This window comes from Podospora pseudoanserina, chromosome 1 (assembly GCF_035222485.1).
Source record: "Podospora pseudoanserina strain CBS 124.78 chromosome 1, whole genome shotgun sequence".
Lineage (NCBI taxonomy): Eukaryota > Fungi > Ascomycota > Sordariomycetes > Sordariales > Podosporaceae > Podospora > Podospora pseudoanserina.
In genome coordinates, this window is record NC_085920.1 from 7,339,094 (window position 1) to 7,363,752 (window position 24,659).

The 24,659-nt window shown below is 54.5% G+C and overlaps 8 protein-coding genes across 8 annotated transcripts; 3 read left to right on the forward strand and 5 right to left on the reverse strand.

The window, feature by feature from the left end:
* Positions 1–7: 7 nt before the first annotated feature.
* ATG3 (E2-like enzyme) lies at positions 8–1,270 on the forward strand. Its single transcript, XM_062943324.1, has 2 exons — positions 8–628; positions 716–1,270. The coding sequence occupies exons 1-2, from the start codon at positions 123–125 to the stop codon at positions 1,221–1,223; spliced, it is 1,014 nt and encodes a 337-aa protein (XP_062806408.1). The 5' UTR covers positions 8–122; the 3' UTR covers positions 1,224–1,270.
* A 483-nt stretch (positions 1,271–1,753) lies between these two features.
* CWC24 (RNA-splicing factor) lies at positions 1,754–2,857 on the reverse strand (the record flags this gene model as incomplete). The annotated part of the gene is made up of 1 exon (XM_062943325.1): positions 1,754–2,857. One exon carries the CDS (start codon positions 2,855–2,857, stop codon positions 1,754–1,756), a length of 1,104 nt encoding a protein of 367 aa, XP_062806409.1.
* A 2,680-nt stretch (positions 2,858–5,537) lies between these two features.
* On the reverse strand, positions 5,538–13,434 carry QC764_120630 (uncharacterized protein). The gene is made up of 3 exons (XM_062943326.1): positions 11,988–13,434; positions 6,747–11,931; positions 5,538–6,682 (listed from the first exon to the last, which is right to left on the reverse strand). Exons 1-3 carry the CDS (start codon positions 12,441–12,443, stop codon positions 6,555–6,557), a joined length of 5,769 nt encoding a protein of 1,922 aa, XP_062806410.1. The 5' UTR covers positions 12,444–13,434; the 3' UTR covers positions 5,538–6,554.
* Positions 13,435–13,997: 563 nt separating this feature from the next.
* On the reverse strand, positions 13,998–14,484 carry QC764_120640 (uncharacterized protein; the record flags this gene model as incomplete). Its single annotated transcript, XM_062943327.1, has 3 exons — positions 13,998–14,033; positions 14,115–14,326; positions 14,423–14,484. The coding sequence occupies 3 exons, from the start codon at positions 14,482–14,484 to the stop codon at positions 14,020–14,022; spliced, it is 288 nt and encodes a 95-aa protein (XP_062806411.1). The 3' UTR covers positions 13,998–14,019.
* Positions 14,485–14,877: 393 nt separating this feature from the next.
* REV3 (DNA polymerase zeta) lies at positions 14,878–20,379 on the reverse strand (the record flags this gene model as incomplete). Its single annotated transcript, XM_062943328.1, has 2 exons — positions 19,899–20,379; positions 14,878–19,841 (listed from the first exon to the last, which is right to left on the reverse strand). The coding sequence occupies exons 1-2, from the start codon at positions 20,131–20,133 to the stop codon at positions 14,878–14,880; spliced, it is 5,199 nt and encodes a 1,732-aa protein (XP_062806412.1). The 5' UTR covers positions 20,134–20,379.
* A 377-nt stretch (positions 20,380–20,756) lies between these two features.
* On the forward strand, positions 20,757–22,028 carry SLU7 (mRNA splicing protein; the record flags this gene model as incomplete). Its single annotated transcript, XM_062943329.1, has 1 exon — positions 20,757–22,028. The coding sequence occupies one exon, from the start codon at positions 20,757–20,759 to the stop codon at positions 22,026–22,028; it is 1,272 nt and encodes a 423-aa protein (XP_062806413.1).
* A 151-nt stretch (positions 22,029–22,179) lies between these two features.
* RPS9B (ribosomal 40S subunit protein S9B) lies at positions 22,180–23,795 on the reverse strand. Its single transcript, XM_062943330.1, has 3 exons — positions 23,148–23,795; positions 22,868–22,966; positions 22,180–22,803 (listed from the first exon to the last, which is right to left on the reverse strand). Exons 1-3 carry the CDS (start codon positions 23,210–23,212, stop codon positions 22,395–22,397), a joined length of 573 nt encoding a protein of 190 aa, XP_062806414.1. The 5' UTR covers positions 23,213–23,795; the 3' UTR covers positions 22,180–22,394.
* RPL21A (60S ribosomal protein L21A) lies at positions 23,419–24,570 on the forward strand. The gene is made up of 3 exons (XM_062943331.1): positions 23,419–23,627; positions 23,684–23,731; positions 23,900–24,570. The coding sequence occupies exons 1-3, from the start codon at positions 23,524–23,526 to the stop codon at positions 24,228–24,230; spliced, it is 483 nt and encodes a 160-aa protein (XP_062806415.1). The 5' UTR covers positions 23,419–23,523; the 3' UTR covers positions 24,231–24,570.
* Positions 24,571–24,659: the final 89 nt, after the last annotated feature.

Below are 24,659 nucleotides of genomic sequence, written 5' to 3' on the forward strand. Positions count from 1 at the left end.
TTTTGTACAGTAACCCCTTATCACCGACAACAGCGTGCTTGATAAACTACCCCACCCCCGCCTTGAGACCTTCGCCCCCCCCGGCCAAATCCGTCGACTGAAGCAAACCGAGAATCGCAACGATGAACATCCTCTACTCGACCGTAAACAGCCTGCGGGATAGGTACACCCCCGCGAGCCACACGTCGACATTCCGCAAGACGGGCGAGATCACCCCTGAGGAGTTCATTGCAGCCGGCGACTATCTGGTGTACAAATTCCCGACCTGGTCGTGGTCGGATGCCGAAACCCCAGCCCAGCGCGTCAGCCAGCTGCCAGCAGGAAAGCAGTACTTGGTGACCCGTCATGTCCCGTGCAACCGCCGACTCGACTCGGACTTTGCGGGCGATGCTGGCCATGAGGAAGCCGTAGTAGAGGGCGGCAAGAGCAGCGCTGACGACGGCTGGCTCCGGACCGGCGGGTTGACCAGCTCGCAGCCGCTCAAGGTCAAAGAAGTGCGAACCGTGGACGATGCTGGGAATGTTGGAGAGAGAGAAGTGATCGAGGACGACGATGATATTCCGGATATGGAAGATGATGAGGACGATGAGGCCATCATCCGTGATGCTTCGGCTGGCGGGCAGAACAGGTATGATGGGATACGGTCACGGGACTGCTACCAGATGATGCTCTCTCAATACCTTTTTGTGGCTAACCTTTGATTCGTTTCTGATAGTGGAAGACGCACATACTCGCTCTACATTGTCTACTCTCCATATTACCGGACGCCCCGCATGTATCTCTCAGGCTATCTTCCCAACGGCCAGCCCCTCCCACCCCATCTCATGATGGAGGATATCGTTGGAGACTACAAGGACAAAACCGTCACGCTCGAGAACTTCCCCTTCTTCGCCCATCAAGTCAAGATGGCCAGCGTTCACCCGTGCAAGCACGCGCCCGTCATGAAGACACTTCTCGACAGAGCCGACGCGGCTCTCAAGCTGCGCAGAGAAAAGCAAAAGGCGGCAGCCGCCAAGGCAGGCAGCAGCGGTGGCGTTGGGTCTCTTGCTTCTCAGGTTAAGGACCTCAACCTCGGCTTGGGGGCTGAGAATGACGAGTGGGAGGAGATCGATGCTGCCGACCAGGAGGTGGCCATCAGAGTTGACCAGTATCTGGTGGTTTTCTTGAAGTTCATCGCCAGTGTGACACCCGGCATCGAACATGACAACACCATGGGGATTTAGGAGTGTTCTTACACTTTATGGCTTTTTGTATTTGTTTCATGTGGCCCGTCATTCAGGAGGGGGGCGGGCGGTCTTATTCGTTATCTCACGGAACCCTACATCATCTGTGGGGTGCATTTACTTGAGCAGGCACTTTCCTTTCGTGGGTAGATCAAATTACAGGAATGGTTTACGGTTTGGCTTAGGCGGCAGGAAACGGATGGAGTTACCTCTTGTTTTTGTTTTTAACTTGTTTTGTTTTATTAATTTTTTTTTTCGATTTATTTCTTTTTTAAATCATGGACATCAGACCTCAAAGACGGAGGACAGACACAGCTAGCTTAGCTTTTAATAGCTGCAGATTAACAGCAGATCCGCATCATGGCTTCATCATACACATCAGACTCGTTGTGGGACGCAAATAGGTTTGTGATTTTTCAAGCAGGCTATGCAGCAGTCTATTTCCCAAAGACATGCCAGGGTATCAAGTTGTTATGCTCATGATGTTTGTACATATCTTTCTTCGCTCTTCATCCGAAGCCCCCCTATTCCTACCCCTCCTCCTCCTCCTCCTCCTCACTGCTAACATCCTCCCCATTCTCAATCGCCTCCCGCCTCCTCCTCGCCGCCCTCTCCTTCTTCTTCTCCAACAGCTTCTGCAGTTTCTTGGCCGCGTTAAATACCCCGTTCGTCCCGCTCCCACAGGCCGCACAGCTCGGGTCCTTTCGATACCGTTTCAACGCGCACCCCTCGCAGAAATAATGCCCACACCTCGTCACCACCGGGCTCTTGTAATCCCCCCTGCAGATGATACACACAAACGGGATCTTCTCCAGCATCGCCGCCTCCTCCTCGTCGTCGTCTCTTTCATCCTCACCCTGGTTGGGATCCTTGTTCGCCTTTCCTTCGGCAGAGGCAACCACCGTGCCCCCTATTACCTTCTTTCCCCTTGTGACGTTCTCCCACTCCCTGTCCAGCTGCCACCCGTGGGCGTAGTCTTCTCTAGCGTGGAGGAACTTGCAGTTGTCACCGAAGCCGCAGAAGCCGGTGTTTTTGTAGTCCTTGCACACGTCGGGCGCCATGTCTGTGATGGTGATGGTGCGGATGTTGGTGGGGGCTTTGACGGGGCCTACTTTTCGGGAGGGGGCATCGGGATTCTTTTGGATGTACGAGGTTGCGTTGGCCAGGCCTTTGTAGGTTCCATCTGGCCCCGAGGTGGTGGAGGAGGAGGAGGGGGGTGGCATGGAGCGGGTGGAGCCGAGGAGGGATTTGGCGGAGAGACCTTTTTCTTCGTCGAACCAGTTTGTTTGTTTTGTGGCGTCACGCCTGGAGGAGTCGAGGGCGAGGGCGGAGGCGCGGTCGGTGGTGAAGATGGTGGCTTTAAGATCTTGCTCAGACTGGGGGTTCGCTCTGTCTCTGGAGGAGGCCGTGACCACGGCGGCGGTGTTGCGCTTGCGGCGCTTGATGCGCCGGCCGGATTCGTCCTCGGAGGAGGAGTAATCCGAGTCCGAGTCCGAGTCGGAGGCGGCGGGAGGGGGGGTTGCTGGTCTTTTGCGGAGGTTGGCTTTGGCTTTTGCGCCGCGCTTTTTGAAGATGGCTACGGGCGCGGCAGGGCCAGAAGCGGGGGCCTCTGTTGATGGTGTTGGGTCTGCCATGATATCTTCTTGGGTGGGTTCAGAGGGAGAAAAGGGTGGCAGGAGGTTGTCAAATTGAAGTTGTGTTGTTCAAGGTGTGAAGCGCGAGGCAAAAGTATCATGGGCCGTTTGCTTTGGGATATCGATTTTGGGATTCCGATTACCTCATTACAAACATGGCCCGAGCTTCGAAGGCTTCTAGAAGCTTGGCGGCCCCACCTCCGCAATGCTTACGAAAGCCAGCATGTTCCTCACCTTGCCTTCACCTCTGCAGCTCGCTCACCGTTCACCTTTGCGCCTCAGTCCTTGCTTCGAGATGTCAAAAACTTCGTGCATGAAGCATAAACACGAATCCCTGTCACCGGTGTGGGGCCAGACCACCCTTTCAGGCTCGAAATGGTGGAAAATGGGGGAAATCTGCTCACCGGTCGACGCATGTCAACGCATTTAATGCACGAGAGTGGCATTTCTCTTGACCGGTCGAGGCAATGTCACCCACCTGCATGGACCGGTCAAGAAAAAGGGCTGAGGGGGAAAGAGCTTGACATTGGGAGGGTGGTGTATGAGCTGTCATTGGAGTTGGGTACCGTTCCCGGGGCGAGCATGTTGCAGTTCAATTTGCCCCCCGTTTGGAGGAAGGCAACAGTAAGTTTGGGCAGCTTGCTTCGATGTCAAGTGTTATTCAGCGCGGGTTGCCGCTCAGGCGAACCACGTAGACTATGCGGTGCATGTTGGTTTGTATGTCAAGATATAGAGGCGTATACATTCCCTCTGTCTCGCAGTGGGTATTGATGACAGATAGGCATTATGTCTATCCAGCCCACGGGTGATCTTGATTCAGTCTTTGTGACATCCAAGTTGCCTCTTGCCCACTCTTTCGTCAAGTTCCTTAGCCTTACACAAACACTTCCATATTCCTACTCATGCAGTTATTTCCCAACCGTCATAGAAGTCTCTCCCTGTCGTCTTGCCAGCCAAGTACCTAGGTAGAGACCACACCCAGATCTTGACCGGTCAATATAAACCAGCCTTATTTCTTGACCGGTCCATGCAATACCACCCTCCTTGATCCACATTAACCTATGCCAAAAAAACAAACAAGAGCCTGTTCACTCTATCATTTCTACCCCCAGACAGCCCTACAGCTTCACCGGTCGAAATATACATTCGCAATGTACATGCCCAAGAGAACCAAGTCCAATCACAGCTGCAGAGAATTGCAGTCGTGTCTCCACCCAAGAGCCCTACATGTTGACCGGTCGATGCAATGTCACCACCCTGGAATGCACACCTGGGACAGCCAAGAGGAAGAGTCTCCTGTGGTAGAATAAGGCGTGAAGATGGCCGAGATGTCGGCAGGCAGGCAACCCCCCTCCTTTCTCCGGTACGTTTTTCAGGACAATCAAAACTGAAACCCAAGCGTGTGTTAGCCAGAATGTACACACCTACGCAGACCCAACAAGCCATCTATCCGTCCTTGACCTGAGCATGCAAGGCAACCACTAAGGCACGCACCAGAAGACTCTCGCCAAGTTCTTCCCCATTCTCTCAGTGACAACAAAAGATCCATCTTCCTCACTTTGCCTATTCGGAAGAGCCCAAACCATCTCTAACGTAGTTCAAGCTACAAGCTTCAGCTCATTCTCACGGTGCGGAGCAAGAACAGACTTTGCAAGACACAACCGGGTGCCAACCTCATCTCGCCTCCCGGCGGCCGGCAGCATAACTGCAACCTCGATCGGATGCCACACCTACACAGGACTCCCCCAAAAAGCAAGAAAAACCAAGACGGATACTTTTTTGGCCGCCTGCCGCCTGTCGCCTTCCGCTGCCGTGTCAATGTGTGTCAATGTGTGTCAACCTATCAAACACCTCCCCAGGATCAACCTATCAAATAGCCAGAGCTTCAGCACAATGTCGAGAGGGCGAATAGCAGAGCTCGTCACACCGGCCTTGGGGGCCACCCGAGGTACCCATCTTTCCAAAAGTACCCATAAGAAAGAAGCCAACACCGAGGGGGGTTGTGTGAAATATGGGTCAAGCTGAGAGAGTAAGTGCACAAGGTCGGCAGTTGGGCCGTGTGATGGGAATATATATATCACCACCGGCGCAACAAAAAGCTCGGGGTTTGTTCGACCAACCACTCTTCTGCTTTTCGAGGACATAAAAAAAAAGAAAGATGTGTGTGTATGTGTGTGTGTGTGTGTGTGTGTGTGTGTGTGCCTGTCTGTCTCTGTTGTCAATATCGTGAATCCCCCAGAAGGGTATCCAAGGTGTGCAGTTTCCCGCCCACTGCTCGGCACATCCATCCCACCGAGTCGACCTCTTCCTTTCAACCTTTTCTTTCCCTTCGGTGCATCTCTATCCCGGGATGCGCTTTCCAAATACCCTACCCTACCCCAACATGATTTTTCTAAGGCGGTGTCGGAAGCAAAGCCGTGCAACATTTGAGGTCTGTTTCTGTCTTGACTGGTGCGGAAAAAGAGAAATAGGTTAGCTTTCAAGAACATGTGTAGGTGTGTCGTCTATGCACAACAAGCACCATTTCATTTTCATCGTATATATATATATATATATATATATATGTATATATATTAAAATAAAATAAGTAAAAATCATCTCGCTCGTTTCAAAATACTTAATAAGAAACACACTTTCAAGAAAAAGAGAACCAACAAACCCCCTCTCCCCCTTCCCTAAGAGATAGATATCTGACGAACAAACTGACAGAAAAAGCCACATCCCCATGACACCCACCTTATGAACCCCCTTGCGTCCACCCCAGCCCCAACCCACGACACCTTACCACACCAACAACTCTCCCAACCTCTCAACTGTTTTATTTTTTTTTCTTATTTTACTTTTTTTTTACTTTTTTTTTTTCCTTCTCCTTCTTTCTCCGCTTTCTCCCGCCGCCGGTGAAGCGATGAGTAACCACGCAAATCAAGACGCTTACACACAACACAGAGGAGGGGTATCTTTCTTGACTGTTGATCATCATCAACACCAAAACACCAAGCATTTTCTCTCCCATTTTGCCCTTATCCCCCCCCCCCTTAACTTTTCCTCCCAAGGTTGGTTGTGATTCGGAAATACAGCAGAAAAGATAACTTTCGAACACCATGTTAACGCCTCCCGTGATTTCCCACCCAGGGCAAAAAAAAAAAAAGACCCAATATCCCGAGAGTTTGTTGAGGGCTTTGTTGTTCCAGATTTTATAGATGAGGTGTGATCGAGTCGGGTAGGCGCAGCTTGGCGACTCTTCGGTGGTAGGTTGTTGGTTGACGCCGTTGCTAGCGTTAAATGTGACGACGGCGGCGACGAAGGTGGTAGTAATACAAGGGAAAAGAAGAAAAATGCCGGTTGATGAAAACAAAAGACTTTGACGAGAAAATTGTGTGGAAAATAATCATCAACGTCATCAAAGGCGAAATTTCCCAAGTAGTTTATGGCCCCGAGTCTGTATTCGTTACACAACACGCAAGATGCTTTCTTTCTCTCCCCAATGCATTCAGACAACAGAAATGGTTTACTTTGTAGCGATCGACAAGAAGAGTAGGGTTAATGAAATTTTGAGTACCCATGAAAAGAAATCCCGTCATGGCTTATTATTTCCAAGGAAAAGGAGACTCAGTTGTGAGTGTGTATAGTTTGCTTGTGTGGGTTTTTTTTCTTTCTTTTTTTCTTTTTTTGATTTTTTTTTGACGGCAGTCTGATTTTATGCCCGAGACCTGACGGTCCCGACCGGTGTTGGGGTTGAAGAAGGGCCCGTGTGCGAGTGAAAGCCTTGCCGCGAGTTACGGCCACGCTTTGAACTACTGGTCAAGGTGCCCACATCATGTTTGCCTGGTCAACTGTCAGCCCGACATGTCAAAGACATACCAAATCGAAATCCAACTCATCGACTTACCATCACAACACGCCCGAACATTCTCCAGCCGATCCGCTTCGCGATCTTGTTGCTCGATGATCTGTCTGAGATCCTCCGCACTATCCTGCACTTCACTAGATTCATACATGCTCTGTGCGGTATCGCGCCCCGAAACACTTCTGCTCCTCAAGCTGCCAAATGTCCCGCCCAAGACCTTGCTCTCTTTCCAGTATCCGCTGATGCGGCTCAGCGTTCCAGATGACCGCGCCGCTTGCGGTGGTTGCTGCTGCTGCTGCTGCTGCTGCTGCTGCTGAGAAATCTTGGAGCGAGACGGGGTGAGAGTGGGAACATTGAGGTAGTGGTCCATGGTTGGCGACTCCCGTACTGTTCGGGAGTTGTACGAGGACAGAGAAGGAGCACCGCGAGTGCCATGGGGCATCCGCTTGCCATAGCTTGGGTTGAATTCGTCAACATCGGCACTTGTAATGTGGCCAGCCATCTCTTCGGCATCCGACTGGCCATCGTTCGACGTTCTAAGGAGAAGGTAAGACAGGGCGTTGAACCATGTCTCATGTCGTTGACCAGTCGTGCAGGTGAACTTGATGGTTCTGCCAGGCGACACGATGACCAAGCTCTTCCTGTGCAGCCCGGGGGGCATCGGGTTGTCATCCGCTACGACGCGTACGGCCTCAATAGGAACACTCTTGGCACGAAGCTCATGACGTCCGGCAGATGATGGGTCTCGGTCGCTCCAGTACAGAGTGCGCGTGTACGGGTGCACCCAGAAGTACCTCCGGTGACGGTTCTCAGACATCTCACCACGGCCGGCCTTGCGTGTGTATTTCCACAGGTACTCTCCAATCATCGTCTGGGTGATGGCCTGGATCATGCGAGGGTCCGTGTTGGGACCCAAGCCAGACGTGTCATAACCGCCCTCGGGGTGAATGTTGAATCGAGTGTCGACCTCGGATGCGAAGGATGAAATAGAGGACTTGCGGCTGCGGGCTGTCATTCTCGACGGCGAATGGACTTCGGGCATCTCGCGAATCGATCCATTCTTGTGAGCACGTGGTGTGGGAGTAGCACGACCACCGTTACCAGCAGCACCCGCGGGTGACAAGGGGCGTCTATGCGTGGGAGTCCGTGGGCGCATGGCAGAGGCGGGGAACAGTGGCGGTGGCATGCTGTTGATGGTTTCCTGACCGCCGCCCGAAGAGTTGGTCCTCGCAGCCTCGATGGCTTCTTTGTGGTTGGCTGGCAGGGGCGGGACAATGTCCTCGGCGGAGCTCCTGATGCTAGCAGAGCTGCCTGGCCTCCTAAGAAGTACGGCATCAATAGGCTCAGTGACAATGTCGGTAGCAGCCTTGCCCTTCGACCGCAGCGTGCTGTCGAAGCTGCCCTGGCGGGCCCGGTTAATGCGAACCGTGGATGGGGTGCCCATACTGAGATGTGAGCTGGAGCGTTCAAGATCGTCTGGCGGAAGAGATTGCTGGCTATTTGCCAGGAGCAACTGGTCAATGGCCTCGGATGTCAATGTTGTCTGAACGCCCTGATCGGCAGTAAGCACGGGCTGCTTCTGCGCGGGCTGCTCCTCTGACGCCTGAGCATCCTGCTCCTCGCCGTCCGTGCCACGGGGAATGATGAACGCATTTCTCTTGGGGCTGCGTCCCTCGCTTGGCTCGGTTTGCAGTGACTGGATCGCAGAAATGGTGAGCGGCGGGAGGATGGACTTGGGCTCCTCTGGCTCAACCGGGTCAACAACAACTTGAGAGCTGATGGCCGAAATAGACAAGAGAGGAGCTGGAACCTCGGGAGCCTCGAGAGGCTCCACAGTCTGCGACTGAATGGATGCCAGGGACAAGGCAGGGGGAGGGACGACTGGCTCTTCGCGCGGCTCGACATCCAAAGTCTGCCGAACGGATGAAAATGAGAGGACCGGCAAAGGCGTCTCGCGAGGCTCGACATCCAATGCCGCAACAGCTGACAAAGACAGCGGCGGACGGACCGCCTCAACAGGTTCGACAGCACAAGCCTGAACGCTTGACAGGGAGAGCGCCGGCGCAGGCGGCTCCTGAGGTTCAACATCCCAGGTCTTGAGCGTCGATATGGAGAGCGCAGGAAGGGGCACTTCGCGGGGCTCAACGTCCTGGGACTGAATAGGGGCAAGACCCAATGCGGGCGCAGCCGGCTCTGGCTCCTGGCGAGGCTCGACGGCCTCTGACTTGATAGACGAGAAAGAAAGAGGAGGCGAAGCGGGCGCCTCGAGCTTTGTCTCTACACTGCGTGCTGCAACGACAGGAACAACTGCCGGGGCTGGGAGGTCGAATGGCTGCTCCACTGGCTCGACATCTTCGGCCACGATGCTGGCGAATGACAGAAGAATGGGGGATGGCGGAGCTGTTGGCTCGACCTCCTCCGCGCAGATTGTCGACATGGACAGAGGAACAGGCTCTGGCTCTGGGGCCTCGATAGGCTCGAAATCATGGTAGGCATGTACGCTCGAGATGGAGAGCGCCGCCGGTGTTGGCACCACCTCGGCAATAGGCTCCACCGCCGTCGACAAGACAGCCGAGAAGCTGAGAGGCGCAGGAACCGGCTCAGGTTCGGGAACGGGCTCAACGTCATGGAAAGCATGGACGGAAGAGAGAGAGAGAACCGCAGGGGTAGGCTCGGGCTCTGCAATTGGCTCGATTTGCTCACCAAGAACTGCCGAGAGCGATAGGGGAGCTGGAACAACCTCCGGCTCCGAAACTGGCTCGATATCCAGAGAAGCAGTGGCAGGCACACTCAGAACTGGTGGCACAGGAGCCACGGGCTCGACGTTCTGAGACAAGACTGGTGCAAAAGTGAGCTTCGGCGGAGGCACCTCTGGCTCTCGCACTGGCTCCGTGTGCTGTGTCAAAATGGTAGACAAGCTCAGCGAAGGGGGCGTTGGAAGAAGCTCGGGCTCAATGACAGGCGCAATGTCTTCCGACTGGATGCTTGAAAGGCTCAAAGTCTGCGGTGGGACGACAACGGGAGTGGGGAGCAGAGCACGCTGCCGAGGTGAGGTCGAAGGAGATGGGAATTGCGCAGGCCTGTCTTCCGCATCCGAATCATGCTGGACGCTGACATCGCTGTACGACATGACCGATGCCGGCCGGCCCTGGTTGAGTTCGCTTCCCAGCCATTGACTGGACTTTCTGGGGCCGATGACAGATTCCACAGACGTGTGAGGTCCGATGACAGACTGCATAGACCTCTTAGGTCTAACAACAGACTCCATAGATCTCTTGGGCCCAATGACAGACTCCATAGATCTCTGACGGGCAATCACAGACTCCATCGTTCTTGGACGACTCCGCTCCATGTGAATGACACTTGGTGGAGCCGAGATTGAGCCCTCCCCATCACTGAGCACGCCAGACTCAACAAGGTCACGAACGTCCACTGGCTCTGTCATCATCCCACTGTCGACCATGGTCACCCTCTTGATCGGCATCCTCGGGACATCGGGAGCTGGCGAGAGATGGCCTCTGATCACGCTGGCGGGTGTGGCAGGCGTCATGGAACGGAGACTGCGGGCGGGGGTGCCACCGTATGAATCTTCATCGCTGTTATCCATGTTGTTCAACTCGGCAAACAGGCTCTGCTGAGGCGTTGCCGTGATGCTACCGCGATGAACGGGGGCGCCGAGAGGGCTGCTCTGTGCGGTAGACGGATCTTCACTAAGCTGCCGTTGACGTTGGCTCATGGATCCACGGTTCATGCGTGTCCGCATCCGCTGGGCAGGGTTCGCAGATGGTGATCTCACGTCCACGTAGCCATACTCCTCGTCGCTCGAAGTTGACGCCGTGCTGTCGAACGAGTACGAGTCTTGGCTTGCGGGCAAAGGAGGAGGACGCCTTATCGACTCTGCACCCCGAGCTGGCCTCGGCCCGGATTCTGTCTCGGTTGCCGTGTCCTCGGATTCGTCCGTGGTGATGTTCTCAAGACCAGTCTCAAAGTCTTCCGTTTCGGTCGTCTCAGTGCCCCTTTCGTGGGCAGTCTCGAAAGCCTCGCTGGCCTCAGTCGCGGTGTCGAAGCCACCCTCGTGAGCCGTCTCGAAGTGATCGCTGCTCGATTCCTGGATGGTACCGATATTGAGGTTGGGTATCCGAGAGCTTGAGCCACGGAACGGATTCGTCCGAGGAGAGGGCGCTTCGGAAACATCATCCCAGTCAGGGTCTTCCACCACTTCGATTCTGCTCGGTCGGTGGCCACCCAACTGCGTGACCTTGAAGTTCGGCTTCTTGGCCTCCCTGGCATCAAGCTTGCGGTTCTTCTTGGGCGCCGGGTGAGGATCGCTTCTCAGCTTCTCGACCTCATCGCGGGCATCCTGGAGCATGCGCTTCAGCTCCAGCTTTTCGGTTTTCTCGCGATGGATGTTGGTCCTGAGAGTCTGGATGGTACGTTGAGCATGGCCGAGAGAAGTCTTGAGAGTTTCGGTCTCGAGTCCGGAGTGGCGAGGTGTCATTTTCAGAGGCGAAGGAGGCGGTGACTGCTCGGGGCCGGTGTTTCTGTCGCTACCGGAGTTGCGATCCTCATCACTCACACCACGAGTGGATTCCCGCTCCAGCATCCTGCCCCGCTGGGCTGAGAACGCCTTGGCTAGCTCCTGATTCTGGCTTGTGAGTTCGTCGACCCTCTTCTGAAGCGTCAAGCGTTCCGATTCGAAGGATACCGCACTGCGCCGGCTGGTGCCAAGCTCGATCTCGAGATTTCTGATAGCTGCCGAGTGCTTCTCCTCCTGCTTGGCCATGCTATCCTTGACCTCCTCCAGCTCTCGCTGGGTGGCGTTCTTTTCGGATTGCAAAGCAGCCAAAGCCTGCGTGAGCTTCTTCTCGCGCTCCGCAGCCTCCTTCTGCGATGCCATGAACTCGTGGATTTGCGTCTCGAGGTTCCAGTTCTCATCCTTGTATCGGGACTCGCTCTCGTCCAGGCTTTTGATGTGTTGTTGGAAGCCTTCGGCCTCGAGTTCAAGTCTCGCCCTGTCCGCCTTGCTCTCCTTGAGCTCCTCTTCTCTCTCCGACAGAAGGGCTTGAAGATTTCGAACTTGTGCAATCAACGAGGTACTGATTTCGGCAGCGAATTCGATATCGTGGATCCGACTGGCAGGCTGATTGCGCAACTTTCGATTGGGGACACTGAACTTGGTGGGAGATGGGGTCGCCAACGTTTCGAACTTGGAGGGGCTCACAGAACGCTAGAAACAAGAATCAGTCCCGTGCTCGAGAGACGAGAACATCTGGCACAACATACCCTCCCAGCCTTGCCCTCGGCGGCATAAGGCGACCCTTGAGAATCACTGCTGGGAACCCTCTGCTTTGGAAGCAAAGCACGCGCACTGTCCCTCGCCACCTCACTGTAATCCTTCTCGATATCCAGGAGTCTTTGACGCAGGTCGGGATCAAGTTCGGCTTCCGATTGCAAACGCTCCACCTCCCGAAGCTTTTCCGTGAGCTCCTTCTGCTGTTGTACAAGTGCGGTACCCAGCTTTCCAGCTTCCTCCATTCGCCGTTCGGTATCCCGCAGATGGGCCTCAATGGCGCGTTTTGTTTGCTCGGCCGAAGCGCCGGGAGCAAGGGCGAGGAGGTGGCCATCGAAGTTGGAATGCCGAAGATGTGTCGGGCCGGACGGACTTATGACGAAAGGGTCAGCAACCTCTCCGGGACCCAAAGCCTCGACGGGCTTGTCAGATGCAACCGAAGTCGCCATGATGCCCGAGAACACCCTCGGACAGGCAGGCCCCAAAGATTCGGGGCTTTGCCTGCTCGCAGCACCGCCAAACTGTGTACGGTAGTGGTTTGTTTTGTTGGGATGCACGAAGCAACGTCACCTATTCCTCCCTTGCTCTGTTGGACATCAATCGGATCTCGATCGGTGGCGCGTGGTGGCCAGACCCAGCTGCCGTAGTAAAACGTTAAAAGAAGAGCTTTTTTTATTTTATTTTATTTTTTTTTTAAAAAAATAAAAAAAAATAAAAAAAAAACAAGGTTCGGCAGCGGGTGGTGTTGAAGTGGTGTGAAATAATAGAAGCCCCGGATTCCGTAGGTCGAATTGGGCAAAGAAGACAAGTTAGAGACAATTAATAAGGAAGTAGTGGCAGTAGGAGCTGAAATGGCGTATCGCAAACGAAGGAGAACCAGAAACCGAGAGACGGCGGAAAAGAGGGAAAGGAACACGTCGGTAGGATTGGTGGGTGGTGATGGTGGTGCAGTGGCGGCCGTGAGGTGTTTTGTTTCTGAGAGTATGTTCGAGTGTGTGGGCGGATTTACGCGACACGAGGCGGACAGTCAGACAGACAGATGGGTATGTAGCGCATACCCCCAAAGGAGGATTGTGTACAATAGTAAGTCCTAGGTCGGCCTGAGCTCTGTTGATGTTGAGGGGTCAATTGATCGGAACGCGCGCGCACACCGAGGCTTAGCAAATCAAACAACAAGAACAACCAAAAATCCAGCAGCTGCAGCAAAACAGGCCAACGTCGCGCAACACAATCAAGATTGGCGACGGTCGTCTGCAGAGTGGAGGATGGGCGAATTAGGAAAAAGGTAATAGCAAAAAAAAGAAGAAAAAAACAAAAAGAAAAAAAAAATAAGGTCGGATTGACGGCGACGACAGCGGTGGGGGCGATAGAGGGAGAGACTGGGTGAATCCAGCAGCGAGGGAGACAGGAATCTGCTGGATGTCTTCGATGCATTGGCGTGATGGACGAACAATCCAGAACTGTGGGAGCGGAGCAGATCGCCCAGATGTCTGGTGGTGTTCTTGCCTCAGGCATCTGTGCTCCGTGGCATTGCGGGCGCTTGGCACGCTTGCATTGATCTCTCCACCTGTGGAAGCAGGGCCAAGACGCCAGCAAGCGTCATCTCCCGCTGCTTTTCCAGCCTGCAGCGTCCGAGATAAAATGTCATCTCGTCTCTTGTTTTTTGGGAGTCATTGGTGTCTCAGTGCTCATTGACGTGGGTGGCCTCAGCTCCAGCACTGCCCATCAAACAATTAGCTTGGTGTCAAAGAACAGCTAACAAACAGAGAGGTCTGGCTGGGACCAGAGGCCACCTCAACAATAGCTATCCTAATCCAGAAGGCAGTGAAGATTTGTGAAGCCATTCACGATGTCTATCTGACCGTGATTGCTATTTATATAGAGATGCGCTCTCCCAATCACCAATCGCCGTGAAGATGTTCACGATCCGAGATCCGATTCGTTCAAAGCGACAATCATATCCAGTCTAGCCAGTTCCCACCCCCGGAGATGGACGGGGGGCAGGCATAATTGAAAGCTCTTGATTCAATTTATTTTAACTGGAGTCACCTGTCAGTCGGTACCACACAAGTTCCCCAATGCTACCAACTCATCACTCGCTATCTTGTTGGGGAGCTCACTGCGGTATTCCAGAGCCTGGGCTGGTGATTTCTCCTCATTGTGTGCACGTGATGGCTTCCTCCAGAAAGCCAAACACGGCAACGCGCCAGGCACAAGATGCAAGGCACATGGCACCAAACGGGGGGCTGGACTCGCCTGCTTGGTTTCAGCGCAACGGTGTTCCCTGCCCCGCACAAGCTTCCAATTGCGCTTTGCCCCTCCTTGGGAAATTCTGGAAAGGAATGAACAGCTCCACCGAAAACCCGCGGTGGAGCCCTTATGGTTAGGTAATGTGCACAAATCAAAAGGGCGTGAAACCATTCCTCACGATGCACGCGAACGCGTAAAGAGGGTCCACTGACAGCTGTACAATGCATGTGTAGGGGGCATTGTCCAGTATCAAGGAAGAAAGGGGGGTGATGATATCACGAGTGACCAATAAGTAAACAAAGTTATTCAGGAGAAACATCTGGGGCACAGGAGATGCAGCATATAATAAGACCTTATATATTGCGTCTCACGTGACTGTCATGTTAACCTCCTGACCCCCATTTATGAGCCATGGAACCCGATGCCGATGCCACCAACCCCATCTAAAGCTATCTATCCTACCCGTCCTATCCTACCCGTCCTATCCTGCCCGTCTTATCCTGCCCGTCCTATCCTATCCTACCCGTCGTACCATGCATTCATTCATATTCACCCAATGCAAACCGTTGGATGGTTTTGGAATCAAACGCTTACCGCCCATCCTGATGACCAATGCTGTCTGTGAACCTGAGATCACCATTCCAACCCCGTAGAGCCCTTAGCAACCTTCTCCCCTAGCCCCCTGATGACTCCCTCCAGCACCACTCCCTCCCCTTGCACCTTTGCCCGCTGCCTCACCCTGCTATAGAACACCGGGCAGTCCTTGCTGTCACACTTCACCTCCTGGTCCCCTCCATCCCACGACCCCAGCCCGACACAGCTCTGGCAAATCTTCACCAAGTCATTGTACCCCTTCCTCTGACTGTTTAACCTCCCCTGTAACACCACCATGGTCCCCAGCTCATCCTCCTTGCACCTCTCGCAAAGTGGCATCTTCTCCTCCTCATTCACCTCCTCTGCAAAAGCAGGGGCTGGCGGTGCCGGTGCCATCTTCACCCCACAAGCCAAGCAGGTCCTCGAAGCAAGAAAGTGCTCCAACGTCTTCTTCGCCTTGGCACCAACATTCTCCCCGTCCGATACCGCACGCTGTTGCTGCCCCTTCTTCACCATCTGCACCTTCGGAACCTCCTCATACCAAGCCCTCACATTTGCGCCCACCAAGTTGAATATCCTCTCCAGCGGCGGTATTAAATTCTTGCCAATATAATACTCCGCATCCAGCTCCAGCCCCTCCGTCACCCCCCTCTCCAACAGCTCCTCCGGCGCAACGCACCGATCAATCAACCTCGCGCCGGGAGCCCCGGTGACAACCACGTACGGCACCCTTTCCCCGTACTGCGGCTCAGCCCTCGCATCCTCCGACATTTTCTTGCCCGCTATCAACGCACCCGCCGGCCCGGGTCCCTTAGCGCTATAGCTCCCCAGTCTCACCTCCCTCGCGAAGCAAAAGTCCTGCACCGAGACGCTCCCCTTCATGATCTTTGAGCACTGGGTCTGGAAGTACGCCTTCACTTTGCTCAAATCCGCCGTCTCGAACAGGATCCGCAAGGCCTTCTCCTCGATCATCTGCTCGGCCGGCGTCCCGTCCCTCCGCACCGTCTCGATCCCCTTGGCGTCAAACTCTGGCGCTTCCTGGCCCGGATGCTCATATTTGTACCCTACGTACCTCTTCTTCGCGAGCAAAACGCACGGCTGGTACACCTTTTCAAACTTGAGCTTCACCGGCCTCGGGTTCACGTCCGTGATCTCCTCCGCCATCTCCCGCCCCAGGGCAAAGGCCTGCTCCCGAGTCCGGCCGGGGAGGTGGACAAACAGCGAGTCTGTATCCCCGTACACCACCTCTGCCTTCCACCTGTCCACGCTGTGGATGTACGCTATCGCTCTTTCCAACGTTTCCCTGCCGGTCTGGACAATACTGTCCGCTATCTCCGAACACGGCATCCGCCCGGAAAACGACGCAGAGGTGTACCCATACGTGACGTTAGCAAGCAGCTTGAGCGCAAGCTGCCTGTTGTTCAGCAGCTGCTGGAGCGTCTTGTCGTCTTTGTCTTGCTTCATCCCCGACTTGACCATGACTCTCGTCTCGAGGATTTCCGTCAGCATCTTGGCCAGCAAAGATTTGCGAATGGTGGGCTTGGTGTACATCAGCCCGTTGGGGGCGATGTTGATGTGCGGCTCGAGGAGCTTGAGCAGGCCCTCCCGGCGTTTGTACTCGGTGAACCCCATCTTGTTGGTGCCGCGCCAGTTGACGATGCGGCCGAGGCAGGTGGAGTAGCAGTAGTTGTACGCGATCATGACGCTGGGGTAGAGGGATTGAAAGTCCAGCACCAACACGGGGCTGGTGTAAAAGCTGCTCAGGGGCTCCATGACCAAGGGTAGGCATTCGAGCGCGTTTTGCGCGCCGACTTGCTTTCTGCTCGGGGAAACAAGCAGGAAGTTCTCTGGCTTGGCGATGCGGAACATGATAGACTCGACCTTGAACTGAGAGCCGCGGGAGAAGACAGAGAAGAAATCCACTCCCAACAGCCTGGCCTGCTCGCTCGTTCGGGGGATCAGCTCGTTGGCCTCGAGGATCTCGATATTCATCCTTGTCCTCTTGAGATGATACCGCAGCACCTTGGCCAGATCCCTCGGCCGCCCGCTTTTGTACCACTCCGTCAGGTCCTTCCACGAGAAATGCGGCATCCTCCGGTGCAGCAAGTGCCAGACCACGTTCTCCATGGTGTACTGCAGCAGGTTCAGCTCTCCCCGCATGGCCCTCCAAACATTGATCACGTGCCTCCCGGTAACGTGAATCGTAGACGTCGTGTTGAACCCCCAGCGATCAGCCTCCCTCCCTGACTTTCCAAACGAAGGTGACGAAGACTTCATCCGCGAGAACTCGTTGCAGAGATCATATCCGTACTGCCTGCCCGCCCTCTCCACCACGTACCCCCACGAGCCACCATGGACTTCATACCCGGTCAAGATGTCAGGATCGTGCATCCTCACAATCTCCACAATCTTGTTCATGAGCTCGAGCTCGCTTTCTTCCGCCACCACGTCAACCTTGCTAGGCATTTGCTTGCGGATCTGTTCCGCCAGGAGACCGTCTTCCGACAAGACAATGATCCCGCTCAGTGTGCCGTTCTCGGCTTGACTTCCTCCAAAGAGGACCTGCTCGTCAGATCGCATGCACCAAAAGAGGCACTGAATCTCGTCCTCTTCTGGGTTCGGCACCAGCTTCCCGCGGGTGTTGACGTGGATCTCTAGACTCATGGTGCTCATGTATTGAGCCTCATGCTGGACACTGGTTGATTTGGCCTTCTGGGAGTATCTGAACCCATGTTTGTTTTTCGGTGTCGCGCCGATGATCTGCGACATGAGATTCGGGTTTGCGCTCTGTGTGCCGGTCAAAGGAGAGTGTGTATCCCCCGGCTTTTTGGAAGACGTAGAGCTCTTCTTTTGCTTGCCATCCCACCACTGGCTGACCTCTTGGAAGGCAGGCGGTGGCGTGGCGATTTCCCAGGTTCGTAAAGTGCATGCCATCCGCTGTTTTTTGTATGACAGCTCCAGTCCCGCCAAATCAGGACCCTGCTCCGGTTTGATGCCATATGTTGCTGGTGACTCGCCTTTGGGATCAAAGTCGGGGAGGTAAGGAAGGGTGTCGCTTCCCAAACGGTACTCTTTGCCTGCGTACTCTCGTGGCCGCCGAGGGACATCTTCGTCTTGACTGTAGAAAGCATCTCGGTAGATGACGTCTGGTAGTCCGTAGGTCTGCATGGTGGACAACACCTCTTGGGCTGTTGGCGGTTGGCTGTGGAGAACAAACATGGTTGTTGGACCATCCCAACGGTACTTTGGCTTTCCAGACAGTCTCACTGCCTTTGGGGTAACCGGAGAGTCTTCTGAGCTTGTGATAGCTGGACTCTTACCCTGCTCTGACTGAGGTCCCCTGGTGGACATGGAAAAGTCAAAGGTTACATGCTTCTTCGGTGTCTCATTGTCGCTCTGCTGTGAGCCATGTTGCTGACTGAGTCTCAGCTGAGTATGTGGGTTCTGAGGATCCTTTACCACAGGAAAGCTCAGAGTCAGGTGCTTGCCTTTCTTCTGCGGGTTTCCCTTTATAGCAGGCTTTGGCTGTGAGGATTGAGCCTGTCCTGTCACAGGTGGCTTGTCGCTGGCTTCTGTGACCGAGAATGGCTTAGCACCAAGACCAGTTTTCTCGAGGACGCCCGCATCGCTTTCCGATTGTCTGAGCCTTGGCCTCTTTGGTGGACGGCTGTCTGGCTGTGTCGATGAAGGACGTTTTTTATCTTCTCTCGGTGCTCCAGGAAGAAACCCATCCTCCATCAATACTAACCCCAGCCTTTGAGCCTCACTGAAGATGCCCTTGGGTATCGGGATGTTGGGCCGCCTGCCAATACGCTTGCCGCTGACAGCGGTACCACCACCGATTTCGTTGACTGTGCGTTGCAGGTTTGCGATCGCTTCGGTTTCTTTCAAGTCTGGTGCTATTTGGGCCTTGGAACCAGCGCAGACAGTTGAATCAGCTGGCTCCGTCGCCTGGTCTCCTTTCTTGGCCTTGTTCTCGTCCGAGTCCTCCGGAAAGAGCTGCCGTGCCTCTTCACCCATTTCGAGTTCCAGAATCTTTTCCTCGTCGATTTCAATGTTCCTCACAACGTCCGGATTCTCCTGTATCAATCTGTCTTCGAGACCCAAGGCACGAAGCAGGTTCTCCGGAAACATATCCTCGACGGACTGTAGAGTTGTCGGAATGGTGTCCTCCAAAGGGAGCGGCTGGACATAGTTGGAGAATGTGAGCTCTCTGTAGTCCTCATTGTCGACCTCAGCTTCAATGAGTTGCTGAAGCTGCTTGCGATACTCTGCCTCCTGGATCCAACCAGGTGGTGAAGTATGGCGTGGGTTGGCTGACATAGAGACCAGGGCCTCAGGGGGAAACGGACTGCTGCCGTCACTCGAATCTCCTGATAGCTTTTTCCTCCGCTTCGTCTCATCCTTCCACAGCCCAGCCATGCTGTGAACAAGCTTGATGTCGGCCGGTAAGGGGTGTTCTCGCTCGATGAAATCATGGTGAAGCGGCCGTTCTTTCACTTCCCGGCGATTGAGAATATCTTGCACGCATATGTCCACTTCGATCTCGCAATGGCTTGAACGAGGCAGCTCAAAGTCGTCTGTGATGAACTGTGGTGGGATCGTGTTACTGTCCCATATTCGCGGAGCATCTTCCGGGCCGGCAGGGCCCGGAATGGGAGACCGAAACCGTACGTTGCCGACCTCGATGTAGTCGCAGCCGTACAGATTGTAGTCGGTCATAAACTGGAGGAGGAACTGAAGGTGAGCTTCATAAGGCTGGAACTTGCGGTTCATGATCGACCCCTGCTGGAGCAGGTCGGCCAGCCTGGTCATGACCAGGGGGTTGAGCATGTAGAGCTTGAGGTAGAATCGGTACCCCACATGGAAGCCGTAAAATGGAACTCCTTTGACAAGCGTGATTCGAGCAACGAAACGCGGCCGGTCCCGATCTCGATCTCTTCTATAGCTGACAGCCAGAGCTTGATCAATGGACGCATGGAGCTTGAGGATGAATTCAGACACTACAGCTGTGTCAGATGGGCCATCTTGAGCATTTAATGAATGGCAGGCAGCCTTACCCAGCTTCTTCTCTAATGGCCCACGGTACTCAACGTACAGATAAGGGAACGCGCCGTGAATGTGAGCGCAGACCTTCTGCCCTGTCTCAGTCGACCCGAAAACGCGAACGACGGGAAGCTTGGGTTCCTTCGCCGCCTGAGAGGCGCGATAGTCCTTTCGTAGTTGGGGATCATATCGCGTGGGCGTGGCTTGGTAATGATCGATACAGTTGAGGCGGACGCGGAACGACTCCATCTTCTCGCCGCTCGCTTCCACTTGCAAGGCCGCTGAGGTGGGCAGTGAATGCTCTGGGAAGCGCACAAGTCAAAATACCCAGGTAAGAATGGATCAAGAAGCATTTTTTGGCAAGGGCTCACGCCGATGGGGCCATGGGGGAAACTCGGGATGTCGATTCTTCCAGAGCTCGGATGTGCCCACGGACAGCATTTCGTTCATGTTTCTTCTACCCGCCGAAGAGGCACAACACGCGTTTCAACGCAGGTGTCGCGCCGCTCAGTGGAACGTCAGGTTCGCCAAAACACGTGGGGACTCCAGTGGCGGACAAAGGCTAAGTGAAAGGGTTAGGGTTGCTCGCGAGCTTTACTTCTTGCCCCCGGACCACGCAAGTTGGAATATTTCATGGGCAAGAAAGCTCAACGGCCGGCCATATGTCGAAGTTTTGAGTGAGTTGACGAACAAGTGATCTACTGAACAGTTTGAACGATCCCCATCGATTTATACAGCCCGAGCTCCCCTGCCCAGGCTTGGGTCTTGGCATCGAAGCTTGGCCTCGTCGCATTTGATATTCGCGGTCTTCACGGCGGTCCTCAGCTCTCCCAAAATTTCCATCCCTCAACATCATACACCCTCACGTCAAAATGCCACCACCAAACCGCCCAGAACAACAGCCCCCCACAACCGGCGCCAACGCCGCGCCCACGGGCTCTTCAGACGGCCACCACGCCGCCGGCGTCGCCCGAAAAGAAGACAACATCTACATCCCCTCCTACATCTCCAAACAACCCTTCTACGTCTCCGGCCTCGACGACCAAGATGACTCCCTCCAGCATCAGCGCCGCGCAACAGCCAAAGACCACGAAGAAGCCGCCCAGCGCGCTCTCCTCGACTCCAAAGGCCGCAAAGCTGCACCGGCGCGAACCAAGTGGGTCAAAGGCTCCTGCGAAAACTGCGGTGCCATGGGCCACAAGAAAAAAGACTGTCTCGAAAAACCACGAAAGGTTGGCGCGAAGTTTACGGGGAAGGATATCCAAGCTGATGATCGAAATCTCAAAGACGTGAAGCTCGGGTACGAAGCAAAGCGCGATGTCTGGGCTGGGTACGACCCCAAGCAGTACAAGGAGGTGCTGGACGAGTACAACATAATTGAGGAGGCGCGGAGGAAGCTGGTGGCTGAGACCTCGAATGGCGAGGATAAGAAGTCGTCAGAGGAGGAAAACGGAGGGGAGGATGCATACGAAAAGGGATTCAAGTATGCGGAAGAGTCTGACTTGGGCAAGGACCGGACGACGAAGAAGTCCATGCGCATAAGGGAGGACACGGCGAAGTACCTCCTCAATTTGGACTCTGACTCCGCGAAATACAACCCAAAAAAGCGCGCCTTGGTGGATGCCGGTGCGATAGCAGACAAGTCGGCCCAGGTCTTTGCGGAGGAGGCCTTCCTTCGCGCATCTGGCGAGGCGGCAGAGTTTGAGAAAGCTCAGAGGTATGCGTGGGAAGCGCAGGAATTGAAGGGCGATACTAGCTTGCACTTGCAGGCCAACCCAACTGCTGGTGCTTTTGCCCGAAAGAAGGAGACCGAGGAAAGGGAAGCTAAGAGGAGGAAGAAGGCGGAATTGCTCGCCAGCCAGTACGGCGAGCAACCAGCTGTTCCAGAGGCTCTCAAGGCGACCATCACAGAGTCAGAGACCTTTGTGGAGTATGACGAGGCCGGTCTCGTCAAGGGAGTGCCAAGAAAGGTTGGCAGAAGCAAGTACCCCGAGGATGTCTTCATCAACAATCACACCTCTGTCTGGGGCAGTTGGTGGTCAGACTTTCGATGGGGTTATGCTTGCTGCCACTCATTTGTCAAGAACAGCTACTGCACAGGTGATACAGGAAGACAGATCGCCAACGAGGAATGGGATAAGTAAATGTAATATCTGTACTGCAGAAATGTTAATGATACCCCTGTTTTGGATGGAGCTGGCTGTCTATCAAGGTTCATCTTCATATGCATACCAATCTCAAACTACAGAGCGCAGCTCATACCATCAACAATATCACATCACAGCTAGACAAATCAGGTGGATTAAGCGCAGGTTCTTTCAGAAGAGCTGAGGCTCGATTGGTGACTCGCTGCTGAGTTGATGTACGGTAAATCTCGATGCATTGCACGCCGACTAACGCCTGTAAAGCAGCATGATGCAGAGGCCCCAAGTTCCTGCCCAGACCAGTTTTCGTAGCCCGTCCCGCAAAGTCCCAATCAAAATTCCTCTGGTATAAAAGATGCCTCAAATTTACTCCTCGTCCTCCTCGGCGTCACCATCGCCACCCTCGGCGGCCTTGGCCTTCTTTCTCCGGACACGGCCGGGGCGGCCACCACCGAAGGGGGAGGTGAGAGCGAAGTCAATGTGCTTCTGGGAGTCGAGACGGACGACGAAAGAAGGAACGTTGACGATCTGCTTGCCGACACGGATGTGGCGCTGGCGGATAAGGACACGAGCGTGGTGGATGGACTTGGCGAGGCCGAGCTTGTAGACGAGAGTCTGGAGGCGGCGCTCCAAGAAATCCTCAGCCTTGAGGGCCAGGACGTAATCGAGCTTCATGCGGGACTCATCGAGCACACCGACGCGGACGAGGCGGCGAATGAGGGCATTGCCTTCGAAGAGACGCTTGGGGTCCTTCTCGTCGAGGGTGAGAAGCTCACTGTAGGGAAACTGTTAGCACTTTTTCGCAAGTTGGAGTGATCAGAGCTGGGGGAAAAGCTTACCGGGCAGCACGACGAATCTTGGAGAGGGTGAGCAGAACGCGCCACACCTCACGCTTGTTGCGGAGACCGTACTCGCCAACGAGCTTCAACTCGGAGTCCCTGAGAGTCCGAAGGTTAGTCCAAGATCACAATCGACATAAGCAGAGTCAAGCTCTAGCTCAGTGGCCGGTGATTGAGTTGCAGGCATGATCGGAGCTGGCGACGGCGAGGTTTCGCAAAATCTCGAGCTGCCAAACAGAGGCCGCAATCGATGAGGGAGAATCGATTCGATCAAACATACAAACGAGCGGCCTCGAAGGGACGGCGGGGGACCTTAGCGGTCTTGGAGTACGAGCGAGGGGCCATCTTTGTCGTTGAGGCTGTCAAAGGTCGATCGGTCGAGGGAAATTTCCAAACTCCAGACCCTTCCCTTGGAGTTGATAGAAAATTGAATGCCAGCCCGGAGGGGTGGGTTTGTGGTTGGTCCGTGCGTGTGGGTCCACCAGCGTGCCCTAACAATAGCTGGTTGGCTGGGAGCAGCCCGCAGCCTGCTTAGTCACCCGTGTGCAAATCCGACCTCAGATTTGCGTTCACACAAAATTCCCAAATTCGCCAGCCAGCGACAACACCATCTCGACAGATCTCGACCCACGACGACAACCCCATAATCAATCAAAATGGGTCACCCTGCTGGTCTCCGTGCTGGTACGAGATACGCCTTCTCCCGGAACTTCCGGGAGAAGGGTATGATCAGACTGTCGACATACCTTAAGCAGTACAAGTATGTTGGAGGACTGATTTTGCGACCCTTGGGACTTTGGTGCTAACGGATTGCAGGGTTGGCGATATCGTCGACATCAAGGTCAACGGTGCCGTCCAGAAGGGGTAAGCGAACATCCCGATTTTCCTATCCACGATTTCCGATTGCGCAGGGGAGCACGAGGCGGGGAAACTACATCGTCAATTTCCAAAGTTTCGGGGGGAAGATGGCAGCGTGATGGACACATCAGATGAGGCTGTGTGCAGAATTAGGGACTGACTTTGCGCAAACAGTATGGCCCACAAGGTCTACCACGGCAAGACTGGCGTCATCTACAACGTCACCAAGTCCGCCGTCGGCATCATCATCTACAAGAAGGTCAAGCACCGCTACATCGAGAAGCGCCTCAACGTCCGTATCGAGCACATCCAGCCCTCCCGCTCCCGCGAGGGTTTCCTTCGCCGCGTGAAGGAGAACGCCGAGCTCAAGAAGAAGGCCAAGGCCGAGGGCAAGCCCGTTCAGCTCAAGAGACAACCCGCCCTTCCCCGCGAGGCGCGGACCATCTCCATCAAGGAGAACAAGCCCGAGACTGTCGCCCCTGTCGCCTACGAGACCACGATCTAAGGTGTTGCTGGAAGGCGGATGAGGTGGTGTTCTTTATGGGTTGCTTATTTCTCACTGCATGGGGTTCATTGCGTACGGCACGGAAAGATGCCCGGCATGGATTTGGTCTGGGATGCGGGAGTGCTGATAGGAAACAAAATACCAATGGCATGACCAACAAAGAGCGACTCGAAACGCATTGTTCATCCGGCGTGGCTTGCTTGTGAAGACCAGATCTGGACCGGCGAGTCCAACCTCCGCGATGCTGGTCACTCGCTGAAATGCAGACGCCCGAGGCTCGCTCTAGCCCAAGGGATTACGGCACACAAGTGGCAAGAAATAGAGCAAATCCAACAAGAACATCCACTCATCAATGTGACAAGCTCCCTCCAGTTATGATAGCTTTTTCTGTCTTATGCTCCATTACAGTTTATCCCTGCGAACTGTGAA

What these genes read in the sequence shown, in the direction of transcription:
- ATG3 (XM_062943324.1), top strand. Translation starts at nt 123, where the DNA reads ATGAACATCCTCTACTCGACCGTAAACAGCCTGCGGGATAGGTACACC. An exon ending in TCGGCTGGCGGGCAGAACAG is followed by an intron (nt 629 to 715) that starts GTATGATGGGAT and finishes CGTTTCTGATAG; the next exon opens with TGGAAGACGCACATACTCGC.
- QC764_120630 (XM_062943326.1), bottom strand. Translation starts at nt 12,443, where the DNA reads ATGGCGACTTCGGTTGCATCTGACAAGCCCGTCGAGGCTTTGGGTCCC. An exon ending in CCGAGGGCAAGGCTGGGAGG is followed by an intron (nt 11,932 to 11,987) that starts GTATGTTGTGCC and finishes TCTTGTTTCTAG; the next exon opens with CGTTCTGTGAGCCCCTCCAA. An exon ending in TGTTCGGGCGTGTTGTGATG is followed by an intron (nt 6,683 to 6,746) that starts GTAAGTCGATGA and finishes ACAGTTGACCAG; the next exon opens with GCAAACATGATGTGGGCACC.
- RPS9B (XM_062943330.1), bottom strand. Translation starts at nt 23,212, where the DNA reads ATGGCCCCTCGCTCGTACTCCAAGACCGCTAAGGTCCCCCGCCGTCCC. An exon ending in CCCTTCGAGGCCGCTCGTTT is followed by an intron (nt 22,967 to 23,147) that starts GTATGTTTGATC and finishes TCGGACTCTCAG; the next exon opens with GGACTCCGAGTTGAAGCTCG. An exon ending in AAGATTCGTCGTGCTGCCCG is followed by an intron (nt 22,804 to 22,867) that starts GTAAGCTTTTCC and finishes GTTTCCCTACAG; the next exon opens with TGAGCTTCTCACCCTCGACG.
- RPL21A (XM_062943331.1), top strand. Translation starts at nt 23,524, where the DNA reads ATGGGTCACCCTGCTGGTCTCCGTGCTGGTACGAGATACGCCTTCTCC. An exon ending in ACATACCTTAAGCAGTACAA is followed by an intron (nt 23,628 to 23,683) that starts GTATGTTGGAGG and finishes AACGGATTGCAG; the next exon opens with GGTTGGCGATATCGTCGACA. An exon ending in AACGGTGCCGTCCAGAAGGG is followed by an intron (nt 23,732 to 23,899) that starts GTAAGCGAACAT and finishes TTGCGCAAACAG; the next exon opens with TATGGCCCACAAGGTCTACC.